At 42.6% G+C, this 17,903-nt stretch overlaps 1 protein-coding gene across 1 annotated transcript in view; it reads left to right on the top strand.

Annotated features, from left to right (window-relative positions):
- The window catches only part of HGFAC (HGF activator), a 165,288-nt gene that overhangs the window by 84,684 nt on the left and 62,701 nt on the right, over positions 1–17,903 (top strand). The window contains exons 8-10 of the mRNA XM_082243346.1: positions 5,165–5,342; positions 12,589–12,674; positions 14,399–14,639. Of these exons, the coding sequence (XP_082099472.1) occupies positions 5,165–5,342; positions 12,589–12,674; positions 14,399–14,639 (505 nt within the window). The remainder of the gene's footprint in view (positions 1–5,164; positions 5,343–12,588; positions 12,675–14,398; positions 14,640–17,903) is intronic.

Genomic DNA, 17,903 nt, shown 5'->3' with positions numbered 1-17,903 from the left:
AGGTACACCTTGCTAGTATCGGGTTGGACCCCCTTTTGCCTTCAGGACTGCCTCAATTGTTCATGGCATAGATTCAACAAGGTGTTGGAAGCATTCCTCAGAAATTTTGGTCCATATTGACATGATGGCATCACGCAGTTGCTGCAGATTTGTTGGCTGCACATTCATGATGCAAATCTCCCATTCCGCCACATCCCAAAGATGCTCTATTGGATTGAGATCTGGTGACTCTGGAGGCCATTGGAATACAGTGACCTCATTTGTCACATTCAAGAAATCAGTTTAAGATGATTTGAGCTTTGTGACATGGTGTATTATCCTGCTGGAAGTAGCCATCAGTGGATGGGTAAACTGTAGTCCTAAGGGGATGCTGAAAAGAAGATGTACACCGCTCAGGTGGATCTATATGCACAATCAGCTGTGGGTGCTGGACCTCGGATCGCCACCGGATAACAGGAACATATAGAGAAAGTGGCCGCACACCAAAACGATGACTTGATAGTACCAAAGATTTATTTGTACAAATCTGGATACAAGGTACAACAGAATGGAAATGGTAGACGCGTTTCACATGACCAACAGCGCGCTTGTTCACTACAATAAATCTTTGCTACTATCAAGTTATCGTTTTGGTGTGCTGCCACTTTCTCTTCATGGTCCTAAAGGGATGGACATGGTGATTAACAATACTCCGGTAGGCTATGGCATTTAATTGATGCTTAAATGGTACTAAGGGGCCCAAAATGTGCCAAGAAAATACCCCCACACCATTACACCACCACCCCTAGCCTGAACCGTTGATACAGGCCAGGATGAATCCATGCTTTCATGTTGTTTACACCAAATTTACACCAAATTCTGACCCTATCATCTGAATGTTGCAATGTCAAAGTTTGGTGAGCCTGTGCAAATTGTAGCCTCAGTTTCCCGTTCTTAGCTGAAAGGAGAGGCATACAGTGTGGTCTTCCGTTGCTGTAGCCCATCTGCTTCAAGGTTCGATGTGTTGTGCATTCAGAGATGGTATTCTGCATACATTGGTTATTTGAGCTACTGTTGCCTTTCAATCATCTTGAACCATTCTGCCCATTCTTCTCTGACCTCAACAAGGCATTTTTCTCCACACAACTGTCATTCACTGGATATTTTTCTTTTTTGGGCCATTCTCTGTAATCTCTAGAGATGGTTGTGCGTGAAAATCCCAGTAGATCAGCAGTTTTTGAAATAGTCAGACCAGCCCGTCTGGCACCAACAACCATGCCACATTCAAAGTTACCTAAATCCCTTTTTCACCCATTCCACGTCTACAAAACCACTGCACAGAGCAGGTAAGTGTAGCACCCTCCTAGGTAGGTGCTAGAGAGAGAATATAATTTTTGGGTCTTTCTGCTTACCAGAGAGATTTCCAGGTAAATGTATGTTGCTCTTTGCCTAACAGAGAGCAGGATCTATTAATGAGGTCTGCTCCGAGTCCTCAGGTGCAGCTCTGCTTTTCTGAAATGTTTCACACTGGTCCAATAGGGAGGCATATTGGACAATGGGAGGAAACCTGACAAGTGAGTGCACAGGCATCTGTTGCCCTGGGTATTGGCAGAGGAAAGTGCCTCGATGCAAGCTGGGATACTGTATAAATGCCAAGGGCACATGTCTTTCAGCTGGAGAGCAGGGTCCCAGAGGGAGGGGGCAGTTGACTCTCATCTGTAGAAGTGGCCAAGATACCTCAGGTGGTCAACCTGAGGGCCTGAGAGCCAGAGAAAAGCTGAACCCAGAGGTCCTGTAGAACTGACTGGAAGGGAGACACTGGAAAAGATCTGAATCTGCCTACAGTGAGTACAGATCTGTGTCATAAGAGGGTCACCCCTTCTGCCGGAAGAGTCAGTAGAGGGGTGTCAGTCAAGGGGATACTAGTGAGTGTCCTGAAAATAATGTAGTTGCATCAAGTCTGCTGCTATAGAGAGCAAGAGGACTTAATTCTTCCATACAAGTGGCAGTATGGTCAAAGCAGTGTGTCCGCTTCGAAACATAACCTGGTGAGGCCAAGTGAGAGTTGTCCTTATCTACTGTGAATAGTTCAAGTTGGAGTATCCCACTGTTCCCTTCCCCCCTCCAAGTTCCACAATAAATATAAAAACCAAATCATCTGGACTGTTTATTGAGTAAGGAGCAACTGGGAGTAAGGATGGATGTGTGAAAAATCTTCTAGTCTGAAGGTAATCAGAGGAGGACACAAGAAGTCCTCACACAACATGCCCTACGGGGACAGTGTTATACAAGTATATGCATGTTTGTTATTTTTATTAAAAACCCTGCAGCTTTATATCCCCTTTAATTTCTTCCACCACAACCAATGTACCACTGTTGAATGTTTCATTAGGTAAGTTGCATAAAATATTTTTTGACCGTAGTCCTTTCCCCTGGTTCCACTTTAACTGCTACTCAGCCTGTCAATACCATGCTGTTAGGTCTGGAATAGACGTCCAATGGCAGAAAAAACATATAAAAGACTGAGTAGCCAAGGAGGTGTTCTCAAGCCAGACTAAATTAGTCGGCGAGAATCAAATTGGACACGTACCACACGGTCGGGTGGGACCGGGAACCTAGCGCAACCTAGGAGGCATAGACAAAATGGGTAGGAGGTGGAGGGACGGAGAGATCCCCCCCAGGAATGGTTGCAATAAGAGGCTCACTGGCATTACGGTGCAAACGGAATAACTTTATTAGTGAAGATGTACATACATGGATAAAATAAATAATCAATCAGTAAAACAAGTGTGGGGGCTCATCAGGAGAACTGATTGACTCTGTGGACCCCTATGGGTGTCAAGATCATACAGACAGCAAATAGAACACGTGTAGGTCCCCGCCCATCCAATCCCAAAATAGCACGTCCAATGGACCTGCAAAAGCTAATTTGAGGCCTATCTCTGGTAGCTTCTCAGCAGATGGCAGCTACTCCGCAATTGCACATAGAACAAAACACATAACACCCTATAAATTGATATAAATTAAAGCTCAATCCTCTCCCAAAATAGCAACTATACTGTATAATGTATACTATATCACAAATATCAATTACCTTGCCAATAGTGGTGTGTATGATTGAGTTTCAATGTGTAAATCATCATCTTTAATGACATATACATTTTAAAAAATTGGACAGACATTCACACTCCACAACATATACTCTTTAAAAACATGTATCTGTCATTGGCTTCCCCTTTTAAACCCCAAATTCTAAAGGACAATTTCTATCCTTAGTGTGATTTTGATTACTCAGTAGTAGATCAGTGGACTGAAGGTCCCAAATTGAAGGATTATCTGAGTAATGAGTTCATTCCTGAAACTTGAATGGTTCCATTACTGAAAGTGAGGGTGCTACTTATTGGTAGATGAATATCCATGCTGGTTCAAGCGAAACAAAGAGAGAAAAAGGCAGGCATAAGGGGGTGAATTGTCAGATTTAAATTCCGTGGTCCAGAGGAGACCATGAGACACAGACATGTCCCCCGGTATATCAACCAGGTAGTGCCCCCGTCTCCCTCACACGGATATATTCTTATGTGTTCCTAGTTCAACTCCTTAAGGCTTACAGACTTCCATTTATTTGTGCAACCGCCTCCATTAAGGCAAACAATTGCATAATAAAAAGGAATGTTATTGCCTCAATTCACCCGTACTTGTGCATGGTATTTCACTAACGCCACTGTATCCCTTCCTCCAAGGAGTTCATTATCTCCTTGTTTTAATATTCCCATGAGTATACATCATGGGTGCAGCCTCCTCCAAGGGGAACACAGACAATGAATATAACGTAGGTTACTTCCATGCGATTATCCATATATTAAGCTACAATGCATAGTTGAAGTATTTTACCGGGACTTATCCTTCAAAGAGTCTTCCTTACATTAGATACTTCAGAAGAAGAATTTCCACAGGATATTACTGGTGCATGGAAGTCCCAAGTGAATCCTCGCTGGAGAGAGGGAGGGGGGGGGGGGGACCAATGGTCAGGTTGCTTACTGCCTGACCGGTTTTGCCGGGTGTCCTGGCTGCTTCAGACAGGCCTGACATACCATGCACAAGTGCGGGAGAATTGAGACAACCCTGACTTTCAGTAATGGAACCATTCAAGTTTCAGGATTGAACTCATTACTCAGAGAATCCTTCAAATTGGGATCTACAGTCCACTGATCTACTACTGAGTGATCAAAATCACACTAAAGCCCCGTATACACGTAGTGATTGTCGGCCGTAAATATTCGGCCGCTGAACGATTGTCGGCTTGTTAGTATGATGCTTCCGACAACCGACAGCGACTATTCGGCCGAACAGAATCTGTTGTGCAGGCATTAAAATTTTTGTTGGCCAACACCAGAACGGCTGATTGTTCGCCAGTCAGTACAGAATTCGGCCGACAAACAGCCGATTAGCAAGACTGGGCATGCTCAGAAAAGAAAAAACACACGGAAAGTTAACCATCACATGACATCACTTCTGCAGTCGGCTGTTGTTGGCCGACAAAATTCATGTGCAGTCTTTTGCAGTTTTCAGCCGACAGGACAGCACCGGACAAAAGACGGCCGATCGTTCGGCCGACATTCGGGACGTGTGTACGGGGCTTAAGGATAGAAATTGTCCTTTAGAATTTGGGGTTGAAAAAGGGGGAGCCAATGGCAGGTATATGTTTTTAAATCATTTATGTTCTGGAGTGTAAATGTCTGTCCAATTTTTTAAAATGTATATATCATTAAAGATGATGATTTACACATTGAGACTCAATCATACGCACCACTATTGACAAGGTAATTGATATTTGTGATATAGTATAAATTATACAGTATAGTTGCCATTTTGGGAGAGGATTGAGCTTCGTTCCATAGGGTGGTGTGTGTTTTGTTTAGATGGCAGCTTTTGCACAGAAGACAGGACATTGTTTTAACAGCACCCTCTGTTACAATAATTCCATAATAGATATATAGCAGAGAAATAACTTAATTTGACCCCAGAGCTCCTGGTGGATAACTTCATCAATAAATTGTTCATTTGGGTTTAATAGGCAGTGGAGAGCATACAATACATTTAATTAAAATATTACGCAATTTCATGCAGTCGTAGGACTATAATAAAGGACAAAGATTTGTGACTGTTGCCTTGTTTTGCCTTAAAGATGTTGAGAAGAAATGCTATAATTATAATAACGCCACTGAATATCGAGGAACTGTGAAGACAAGCCTTTCGGGCTTCAGCTGCCTCCGGTGGGATTCGGACTTGCTTCATCACGAGATCCACATCGGCACCCTAATAGATTATATCCAGAAAGGTTTGGGATCCCATCCATACTGCAGGTGAGTGCACTAATACTTGTTGGTTGAAGTCCATATGGCTGCATTCACACCTGTGGAGAGTGGATTTCAGGTGATTTGTCAGCATTTTTAGTACATTTTTTGATGCGTATGCACGCGTTTTCAAAACATTTTTCATAGTTACAAAGTAATATAAGGGGGGAAAAAAAATGGTTGCAAATATGTTTTGTAAGCTTTAGCTGCTCTCTCGTCCAATGAAAATTTAGAATCATCCTTGACATCAGCTGTTGTCCTATTTCTTGTATCTCCTAGCTTTTTTGTGTTGTGTTGTGGCAGAGAAATGCTTGCAAAACGCACATAAACGCTTGTATCACGCACTTTCAGGCACAATCATTGAACTCTTTAAACGATTCAGCTCAAATAGAAGTTACTGTACTTCCTCCAGTGACGTGTGACACACTACAAGTGACAGAGCATACTAATGTGTATGTTTTAAGCATTGTCTTCCGAAGGCATAAGCTTGACAAAACATTCAGGTGCGAATAGAGCCTAAAGACTGAGCAACTATTATTTCCATATAATCTAATAAACAGAGTGTGTATACTTGCATAACTTTGTAAACCTGCTCATGAAGTATGTGTCATGCTCCGTTTACAGCTGAGTGATTCTGTCTGCGAAAACATGGCAAAACGCGTAATGCGCGTTTAGGTGCTGTTTATTCTTACTGACACCCCAAGCACTGTGCGATTTTGTTGCGATTGTTGTGCAAAAAAGCGTGCAAAAAATGCTGCAAAATTGTCCTGGAAAAGCGTGCTTGGCTCAGTGGCAAAATTTGGTCCTTAAGCTTCTTCGGCGTGGCATTCATGCCTTCAAGTAAATGGGTTGCCCAATGCGCGACACATAGGAACACCGTTAAAAAAATATCAAGCAATAACGTGCATTCCCACTATGTGAAATTTTTGGGCCTTAGAGAACCTTAAGCCCCAGTTCAAGTTGACTGCGGCTTTGAAATCATGCGATTTTAGATGAAGTCACATGTCAGTGCAACTTGAAAAATATCTGTGCGGCTTCTTGCACAGATGTCTATGCAAGTCGCACCTGAAATCTCCAAAAATAGTGCCAAAACGACTTTTTAAACTTGGTGCAGCACAGCAAAGGCGGCGTCGCACCGATTTGAACTATTGCCGGCAATAGGCTGCGACTTGTCAGCATGACAAGTCACTCTAATGTCAACGAGGGCTTAGAGAAGCTTCTATTTAGCTTGTTTTAGATCCACATGCAAAATAAAATAAAGTATTGCTGTATCGGCCATGGCCAGAAGGTGGCATCATTATGCAATCAACGCAACATGCAGATGTCAGATGGGAGCATGCTGAATGCACATCATGTACAATATATTAACTGCATGGGCCACAGGGGCCCCATAATTATATGCAAGCATTAATTCAGGTAGATGTTTTAAATTGCCATCTTAGGCACCCCAACTGAACCTTCCAACACTAACCTATGACCCAGCGTAGGAGAGTGGTGCGAGTTTAGGACGTTCGAGTCATTTAATGACGCAGGTTGATCAGATGCTGAGGTTTTAATTAGCCGCTTGATGAGAAGTTGGTCATTCTGGATTTCAATAATGCTGTTTTCTTCTTAAATATTTTTTTCATGTTGGTTAGAATGATGGTTATGCTGGGCATACATATTTGATCGTTTTGATAAATTTGTAATTTCGGTAAAAAATTGGCAGCTCTCAGAAATCACCTGCACCAATGGGCAGTTTGATTAATTAATGATTGTTTGTTGGAGATCTATCCATTGGCAGAAAATGCACTTAGCCCAAACTGAGCTATTTCTTATGTTGAATGTCTGTTTCTGATTTCTGAAACAAACGACTCATTTTATGTTTGGCTAACAATCAGCAAATCTAAGAAACAAGTCAACAGAAATGTACTGCTAGCCAGGAAGTGCTGCAGCTGTGCCAAAGCTCAGAATTCCGTGCAAGTACCTTTATTTCGAGTTCCAGTCGAAAATGAGTATACTGTAAGTTCGTTGTGATTTACCTACTGGTGTAGTAAGAATGGAGTAGGTGAGTGCCAGGATGGAAGTCGAAGCACTAAACAAATCTGCAAAACTTTAAGGGCTTATTTACATTAGTGTTGCCTTCTGAAGAGTGATCTGCAGTGGATTGCTTTTTAGAGGTCATTAGATGATGAGAAGGCGATATAAAAACCCGCACTACTGCTCCATAACCTGCATTGCATGCAATTGCAGGGGGGCTGCAGTGCTGCCCTATTCATTTGATGGGGGGTATAGTTATTGCCATGCCTCAAAGCAAAGCATTTAACTCTGTGTGGTTGCCTTTGAAGGAAGGGGGGTGGGCTTTAAAAACACAGCTCAACCACCTGTTTTTACTACTACCCCCCTCCACCAAACTGCTCAAGCTCCTGCTCCGATTCTTCTTGGATTGGACAACAACCCACCTGCTGGTAGATAAAAGCCTTCGTCATATTGTCCCAAACTCATGACCTCAGGCAGGCTCACGACACCCCTGGCCTTAGGCCTTAATATTAAAGAATAAAGGAATGTCTACACAAGTAATGCATTCTCCACGTTGTACTAGGATGTCTTAAAGATGGCCGTGACATCTAACATTACATAGACATACTAAACAATTTGGCGCAGAACGCCATACACAGGAGCAGACATTCTGTAGCTGTCATTTGGAGGCTGAACGCCATGCATAACTTATACGCCATCTTCCTTTTTGCATCTCCTCTCTCATCGGGAGCACCACATTGTTGAGACCATGTTTCTTGTATACGAAGTCCACAGCATTCAGCTTCCATCACTGAGTAGTAACAAAGTGCCCTCATTAGTATACCAGTCTCTCCTCTCCTGTCCCTTGCTATAGCTCCATAAAAGAGTCAGGGTGGCTATGGCTCGTCCTTCTGGGTGTTGAACTACCTCACTGGGCCCTGTTAAGGCCCCTTGGTAGTAGTTAACAATATACAAAGAGCTTTGGGGTGTTTGGCTCCCATGGTCCAACTCACTAGGCTCCTCCCATCCTGGCATTTATATGGGGTCTAACTCCACCCATTACATCAGGAAGGTTTTCTCTAAAAGGGGCCCCACACCCAATTTCATAATTCCCTCTACCACACTATATTGGGAACAGAGCCACCTAGTGGCGGATAAGCTAACTGCCCCTGCCTACAAGCGGAATCCAGGCAGATATATAAAACCTAAATTAATGTTGCTCTGTAATCATTATTACATCATTCAATTAATTTTACTTTAAATGCAACCAGCATAAGCACCTGAATCAGCCTCTCGCAATCCCTGTACAGCTAGGGTTGCCACCTATTCAAGATTCACCTAGGCAGTCCAGGTTTTGAATCCTTTGTCTGGGTTTCAGTCCACCTGAAACCCAGACACATTATTCAGACCAGACCATAGGTGTAGCTTCTGGGGGCCCATGCAAACTCCCTGTTACACCTGGACAGGAGGAGTGGTGGGGGCAGCATTTACTAGAATCGAATCAGCTGTATTTTACTTTTGCAGCAGCAGACTGTCAGCTCCTTCTCCTCTCCCTCCCACCAGCATTCAGCTGCTGCAGGAGGAAAATACAGGTGAATAGTTCTAGTAAAAGCTGCCACCACTGCCTCTCCCATCCAGCTTTCTCTTCCTTCTGCTGTCCCTGGGCCCTTGTGTGCTCCCCTAGTTTCCCCTGTAGCGCCGTTGGCTGCTGCAGGGGATGTTTCAGGATGCAGAGCGGTACCGAACACTCAGTTATGTTTATTCATAACTGAAGCGTAGAAATTAAAACACAGTTTACTAAACTTCAGTTTGTGAATGAACAGGGAACCGATCAGCACAAAGCAAGCTGCAGAGAAAGGGACTGTGGAATTTATGTCCTCAGTCCCTTTCTCTGTCTCAAAAGTGATACATCAGGGTTTTTTTTTTTTTTAGACCCCTGATATTTCACCAAAGCCCTCCTAGAGCTGTTAAAATTGTAAAAAAAGTGATAAAAAATACAAACCCGATTCCAAAAAAGTTGGGACACTGTACAAATTGTGAATAAAAACAGAATGCAATGACGTGGAAGTTTCAAATTTCAAAATTTTATTCAGAATACAGCATAGATGACATATCAAATGTTTAATCTGAGAAAATGTATCATTTTAAAGGAAAAATTCGTTGATTTTAAATTTCATGGCATCAACACATCTCAAAAAAGTTGGGACAAGGACATGTTTACCACTGTGTGGCATCCCCTCTTCTTTTTATAACAGTCTGCAAACGTCTGGGGACTGAGGAGACAAGTTGCTCAAGTTTAGGAATAGGAATTTTGTACCATTCTTGTCTAATACAGGCTTCTAGTTGCTCAACTGTCTTAGGTCTTCTTTGTCGCATCTTCCTCTTTATGATGCGCCAAATGTTTTCTATGGGTGAAAGATCTGGACTGCAGGCTGGCCATTTCAATACCCGGATCCTTCTTCTATGCAGCCATGATGTTGTAATTGATGCAGTATGTGGTCTGGCATTGTTATGTTGGAAAATGCAAGGTCTTCCCTGAAAGAGACAACGTCTGGATGGGAGCATATGTTGTTCTAGAAGTTGGATATACCTTTCAGCATTGATGGTGCCTTTCCAGATGTGTAAGCTGCCCATGCCACATGCACTCATGCAACCCCATACCATCAGAGATGCAGGCTTCTAAACTGAGCGCTGATAACAACTTGGGTTGTCCTTGTCCTCTTTAGTCCGGATGACATGGCGTCCCAGTTTTCCAAAAAGAACTTCAAATTTTGGTTTGTCTGACCACAGAACAGTTTTCCACTTTGCCACAGTCCATTTTAAATAAGCTTTGGTCCAGAGAAAACGCCTGCGCTTCTGGATCATGTTTAGATATGGCTTCTTTTTTGGCCTATAGAGTTTTAGACGGCAAAGGCGAATGGCACGGTGGATTGTGTTCACCGACAATGTTTTCTGGAAGTATTCCTGAGCCTATGTTGTGATTTCCATTACAGTAGCATTCCTTTATGTGATGCAGTGCCGTCTAAGGGCCTGAAGATCACGGGCATCCAGTATGGTTTTCCGGCCTTGACCCTTACGTACAGAGATTGTTCCAGATTCTCTGAATCTTTGGATGATATTATGTACTGTAGATAATAACTCCAAACTCGTCCAAATTTTTCTCTGAGAAACTCCTTTCTGATATTGCTCCACTATTTTTCGCTGCAACATTGGGAGAATTGGTGATTCTCTGCCCATCTTGACTTCTGAGAGACACTGTCACTCTGAGAGGCTCTTTTTATACCCAATCATGTTGCCAATTGACCTAATAAGTTGCAAATTGGTCCTCCCAGCTGTTCCTTATATGTACATTTAACCTTTCCGGCCTCTTATTGCTACCTGTCCCAACTTTTTTGGGATGTGTATCTCTCATGAAATCCAAAATGAGCCAATATTTGGCATGACATTTCAAAATGTCTCACTTTCAACATTTGATATGTTATCTATATTATATTGTGAATAAAATATAAGATTATGAGATTTGTAAATTAGTCCATTCCTTTTTTACTCACAATTTGTACTGTGCCCCAACTTTTTTTGGATTTTGGTTTGTATTCTAAAAATATTAAAAAAATACTGACACTGTCTCCTGCCCTACTGACACCAACCTCTGCCCTAGTGACCCCATCCACTGCTCTACTGACTGACATCCACTTCCCTACTAACACTGTCCACTGTTTTATTTATCCTTGTCCCTTTAAGCCCCTTCCACTGCTATTGCAATTTGGCCACACTCACTGTTTGCCGTGGCATGTGTAGCGCGCCATATTACTACTCTCCTTGGGCGCACAATACTATAGTGCAGTGGTCTCCAAACTGCGGCCCATAGGCCAAATGTGGCCTTTGCTTGCCTTTATCTGGCCCTTGGGGCACCATGCTATCCAATGACATTATTGATGGGGCACCATTTCTCCCACAGACACCAATGATGGTGCACCATTCCTACCTTGAATACCAACAATGGGGCACCATTCCATCCCCTGATACCAAAAATAGGGCACTATTCCTAACACTAAAACCAATGATGGGGCACTGTTTGCTCTCATCAACACCACAGTGTTTGCTAATCCCAATGGCCACAGCCTGTCCCCTCTAAAGCCTAAAGGACAATAAACTGCCCCTTTTGTTCAGAAAGTTTGGAGACACCTGCTATAGTGTATACTATAAAAAAAAACTTTTTAGAGCACCACTTAAGTGTTCAGGTTTGGCTTGAAGAAAAGGGGGCAACCCTATGTACAGCAGATCTCCAAAAGGGGAAAAGAAAGGCAGCAGACAAAGCCGGTCAGGTGTACTGCAGTCCAAGGAGCATGCTGATAGGAGGAAAGAGCAAAGAGATAAGCTCATTCGTCTGCTGTTTCATCTTTCACTGAACTGTCACAGGCTGAGGGTGGGAAGGTGTTCTGTAAGTGAAACTGAAAACTGCAAGAAAAAAGATCAAGTCTCCTCCCCTGCGAGGGGTAAGTTTCAGAACTAATTGAAAAGCTCTCCAATATGTATTTAATCTCATAAACATCTGAAATAGCAGTATGCTCTCCAGGTGACAAGGTTTGCCATAAGTGATAATTACTTGCAGTGCTCATAACTCTAAACATTGCTGGAATTGGTTGTTTGGGTGTACTTATCCTGTGGATCACACAGCTGGACCCCGCTGTCGGCTGACATCACAGAACCGGTCCAGGCTCGGGTAAGATCGTGACAATGGAGTCAGGATCCACCAACGTGCCTGGACTGGCACCCAGCTCATCCTCCCAAGGAGATGCTGAGAACCTGAGCTCGCCGCTCCCACCCCCTCTACAGCCCAGAACTCCAGTGAGCGAGGAGGGGGGGGGGGGGGCAGAGCAGACAGGGGCGACTGACAGTCAGCAGCTCTCTGCTCGGGGAGCTGTGGGAACCGAGCGATCGGACCGATGCTGCATTCACCTAGGGAAGTAAGATTATACATTTTTTAAAAAGTCCATACTTTTCTTTTTCCTGCTAGAGGGTAACAGCAAGCATCTTCGGTGGTCTGAGGAGCTCAGTTACACACAAGGTTATCCTCTAACTTGCAAGCATACCCCATTTCTTCCTTGCTTTGGAGCAGAGGAAAGGATCCAAGTACCATGCGTGGTTAGGGTCACCTTCCGTGCCGATTAAAGACATAGCATTTTACCCATTTTAACTGTAAAGGTATGGTGGTAAGTCTTCTTATTAGTGTTTTCTTGATGTATTTAAAATGTAGAAGTCCTGATGGAGATGCAACCCCTTGGTGTTATGTGATGAAAGATAACCATTTGTCCTGGGAGCACTGCCCTGTCCGTGTATGTAGTAAGTATGCACATTGTTCTTTCTTCTCTTGGGTAACAATTTACTCTAACATTCATATTCTATGTATTTTATTCATATTCTAGTATTTCATATACAAACAGGGCCATGCCAGGGGCCAATGACATTTTTGGTTCCCACTGGTCGTTAGTTGCTAGGAAGCCACATAGCATCATTTGAGGCTAGGATGTTGGCGGTTTATTCAAACAAGTGACAATGGCTGCTAGGGCACAAATGGCTGGGCTGCACAACGTCATTGTTATGGTGCAGGTGACTGGGCCCCACAGTGTCATTGGTCGTTATGGGGCAAGTTGCTGTCTGTGCCATAACAACCAATAATGCTCCTTGCCTGAGGCTGAACCTGCAGACCCCGGCCTCATTTCTACCCCCCCCCCCCCCCAATTGTGCCTCCGTGAGTGCTGCGTGAGGAGGCCGTCCCAATCGGTACATCGTGGCATACAAGCACGCAGAGCTTCAATGTTTTTCTTGTAACAAGATTAATTTAAGAAGTGAGTGTTTATTACAACGTAGCATTAGTACACTCCAAACAAAAAAATCCTCTCCCTGCATGTTAATGGCATACTGTGCTTGAAAATAAAGCCCTCTAGCGGCATGTTGTCACTGCTGACAGAGCTTTCATCTTCACCCGGGTTTGCCGGCTGCGGGCATCTGATTTGCCGAACTGTGATGTTGTCACTTCCGCGCATGTGTGTAGGAGTCATGGCTCTCTCAATAGACGGCACACCATCCATTGTGAGCGCAATGCGCAAGTGTGCTACTTAAGTAAACATCTAAACGGTACACAGAGATATTTACTGTACCTACAGGTAGGTAAGCTTTATTATAGGCTTTCCTGTAGCTATAAGGCACCAAACCACCTTGCCCTGTGGGCAACACAGTCCACAATAGTCTAGTAAATTATGATTTTAGTTTTTTGGGTTTAAACCCTCTTTAAGCGCAACATGAAGTTACGCAACACATGAAACTGCATGAGCCATGGCAATGAATCAACACAATAGTGGGCATATGGTAGGGGATAAAAATCTGTAATAAAATGTAACCAAATCATAAAATGTTGAATGAGTAAGTTGGTGAATAAACTGCTAAAAAGGCATATGTCATTGCACAATGGATGCATAGGGGTTGATTTACTAAAAATGGAAAGTGCAAAATCTGTTGCAGCTTTGCATAGAAACCAATCGGCTTCCAGGTTTTTTTTGTCAAAGTTTAAATGCTCAAGCTGAAGTAAGAACCTGATTGGTTGCCATGCTCAGGTGCACCAAATGTAATACACTCACGTTTTAGCAAATCTCCCCCTTAATTAGTAGTTCTCTATTGGATAAATCAATTAATCAGAATCAATTATTTTGAGTGCCTCTGCAATGTTCCATTTATCTAATAAATCAGAATATATGGAATAAGGTAAAAAAATATTAGTAGATAAACAAATAATATCATAAAACCAAAAACATAGCCTAAATTTTAGAAAAATAATAGGCAGTTTTTATAATCCCTAAAAAGTTCATTAAGATATCATGATTATGATTAGTACAACATTGGGCAAAGTTTACTAATTAGTGACTTTATTAATATGTTTAATTCTTTCACTATTGTAATCTATCATATTCTCTAGATATTGTACATATAGTGCAATTTTAAGCTCTATACTAGGAAGAGTGTGTTTTAATGTAGACACTCAGAAATGATCTCGTTTTGTTGTTTTGCAGCTGATAAGGGTCGGAGAATTATCATGGACGATGAATTTGCAGTCAACACGTTTGCCAAACCAAAATGCGGAAAAAGGCATGAGAAGCGGATCGTGCTGCGAGGCCGAATTGTGGGTGGTCTTTCAGCACTTCCAGGATCTCACCCCTGGCTGGCTGCTATATACATTGGCCAAAATTTTTGCTCTGGCACCCTTATAATGCCTTGCTGGGTGGTGTCAGCCGCTCACTGCTTCGCAGAGAGGTACGTTGAGTATTTAGACGGATTAAACTGGCTACCAAGTTAAGCCTATTGCCAGGAGTAGTTTATCATAGAAATCCAACCAAAATAATTCAAGGAAACAGAAAACAATTTCTTCCTCTTTTTTTCTGTATTGCTGTCTACAGTGATGTCCACATTTGATAGATTTCATCTCTGGAACTTTCTGTTCTAGGTTATGTGAGAGAAATGTCTTTCTCCTTTCTATAGCACATTCTCCACCTGGAAGCATATGTAGGCCTCAGATAAAACCACTTTAGTGAGCAAAGCATAAAGTTCAAAGTATGATAATCCAATGTAACCATTCCAAATTAATATCATATGAAGCCAAACCTCTTAAGCAGGAACCTTGATTGGTCATTGCACGTGACCTTTTTTCTGCTTTTCTTTTTGCACTCTTAGTTGCATGTGATTTGGCCTTCAGAACAAAGTGGGACTTGACACTCTAGAGGACCAGGAGGTTGAGAAATTCCTTTACAGAAGCTGGTATAACTTTTGAGATGCACTGCTATTTTATGTGCTGCACACAAAGTAGCCAGCTGGCTGTACTCTGATTTGCTGGTTGTATGTTCCCCTGCAGAATGTTTGTATGGTAGCACATTAGGCAATAAAACCAGTGCAACCTCACTTACTGAAAAGCCAGCTCTACTGATGAAAGGTAGGACAGGTTGGTGTCACTCGTAGTACACACAAGCTGTCAAAGAACCTATAAAAGGTACCCACTAGAACTGGAGTAAAGGAGCATCTGCCAGTCTCAATTTGCATAATGATACATAGTCAGAGACATCTGTTGATTTCTCATACATATGCAAATCACTGCAACAGCCATGCAGATGAATATGTACAATAAAAGATGTGACCTGTCATGGCTTATATTTTGTAGAATATTAATTATAGACTTTTAATCACAATTAGGTTTGGGAATTGGGCTATAGACTGTAAAAATAGGAATGAGGGGTGTAGTACTAAAAACTTTGATTTCATTGCAGTAATAATGTCCATGGGGGATGTAGTTGTTGGGAATATTGAAACATTTTAGATCTTTATGGCATTTAGGTTGCTTTTGAAGATTATATATATATATATATATATATATATATATATATATATATATATATATATATATATATATATATTTGGTTGGGAAGTTCACTGTTTGTTTGAATATTAGCACCCTAATTAATGGTCAGCTAAATGGGCTTGTTTACACTAGCAGTTAGGAGGGGGAAAACTATGCATTTGTTGTGTTTTTGCTGCCCCTTAACCAATCCCCCTTTAGAGGTAAAGGCAGAAGCTGGGGTAAGTATACACATGCCACAGCAGGACTTATACCCCTTCTCACATTTGCCAAAAACTTCTTTACTTTTCTTTTAACAGGACCCTAAGGAGGATGGCTATTAACGTTAATAAGCTATACTCCTTTCCACCACTGCAGGCTGTAATTACATGACTTTCAGAATTGGTGCTAATTCCAGATCTGGTGCATGACTTGGCAATTTTGTTGTGCATTAATTTTGATATCTCAGAATAGGTCCTGCATTGATAACACACCAAAATCATTCCCACCCAAATGCAACAATAGAATATGTGGTGCCTATCTAATCAAGAATAGTAACGAATTCAGAGAGAGTACTAGCCACATCATACATCTCATGTCATGCCATTTAATAGCTGCCTTGCTCCTTAAAAATCTCAATTGTCTAAGTCCATAAAACCTGTTCAAAAAAGCTTTGGACATTTATTTATTTACAAATTATTTAAATATGCTTTAAAACAGGCTCTCACTGACCTCTGTAGCTACAGGAACTGTGAAGCAATTCATTCCAGTTCATTTAGGTCCCTTTCACACCAAGACCTGATCAAACCCTCCATTCTCCTCTATGGGCAGTTGGATGCAAACTGACTTGTGTCCCTTTTACACCCGGCTACCTCTGATCCAGCAAAAACCAACAGAAGGGGATTCATTTCCCTTTGTCTGACTGGTTAGAATCGGAGGGCAGTTGGGTGTAAACAGAAAGCTGGTCTGTTTATCTGACTGCTCATAGAGCAAAGCGGATTGTGACCTGTCATTGGCCAGCTCCGCTCAGGGGCCTAAGCCATTCAAGTTAGCCTTAGCGCATTGCTTTTTCCTTTCTGTACACTTAATCTATGTTTAGATTATAGATCTGAAGGCTGTTAGTCTTTTTGCTGTAAACATTAAGATTGATTGACTCAACAGTGCCAGGTCCGTTTGGGTTTCTTTTAAGTGTTCATTTACTGCTTGTTTTATGTAAATATTTGACTGTCTATAACCTGGCCACAATTGCACTAAGGGTAATGGGAAAGAGACAGACTCTGCTCTTACAGGTTCTCCCAAGGTGCAAGATTTCACCCAGCCCTGCCTGGGTTGGGTGGCGGATGCTTTGCAGCAGGTGCTAAAGAATCTTAGGGGGTCGCCTTCTGTGGCAGTGAGATTAGTGAGGAATTGAAGCACTCAGGAGGCCTAGACCTTCAGTAGGAAGAGATAATAAGTTGTTTTACCCCTTGTTCCCCCCATCAACATAGCCACTGAGATCCCTTAACCCTAACAGCAACATGATTTGGTCCAGCTTGTCTTCCACATTGCTCATGAGGACAGCTTTGCCCATATTTACCTGTGGATGCATGTTTGAAATTGCCTACCCTTTCCAGCTTCTAAGACCTCATTTCTCCTTCTACTCTCCCCTGCTCTCCCCTTCTTTGCCAGTCAATGGTTAAATAGAAATTATTTTCAAATGGTTTTCCTAATTTTTCCTGGTCTCACCTACTCCACCTATTCATGCAGCACCTTCACCCAGCCTTACCATGGCGCTGCGATTCGCTTTACTGTGAGCTTATTGGCTCACAGTTGTAAGAATGACTCTAGTGCTGGCAGCCTCATCTATGCTAGATAATTATGGACATATAAGAATAGAAATTTCATTACTGTCACCCTTGTTTAAATATGAAGCCACCATAGGCATGCGCCCCTCTATACCACGCTAGGTGAACTGTAAAGTCCCGTGGCTGCTGCAGAAGGATTGCAAATGCGGAGGGGTGGGGGGGGGGGGGGGGGGTTAGCTGGTGGAGTGAACCTGCACAATGTTTAGGAGGGGGGATGGATGTGTGAGGAGTCGGCCAGAGTCTGCAGGCAGAAGCCCTGCTGTGTGATATTGCAGCCAGCTTCTGCCTCTGTATATGCTACTGCCGTGCTGGACCGAGAGGGGCCAGTAAGACCACCTCTCCCACAAG

Source organism: Pelophylax lessonae (assembly GCF_965119305.1).
Source record: "Pelophylax lessonae genome assembly, chromosome: 1".
In the NCBI taxonomy this organism is placed as follows: Eukaryota; Metazoa; Chordata; class Amphibia; order Anura; family Ranidae; genus Pelophylax; species Pelophylax lessonae.
The sequence above is the reverse complement of the archived record's forward strand: the minus strand, read 5'-3'. Positions and strand labels throughout refer to the sequence as shown.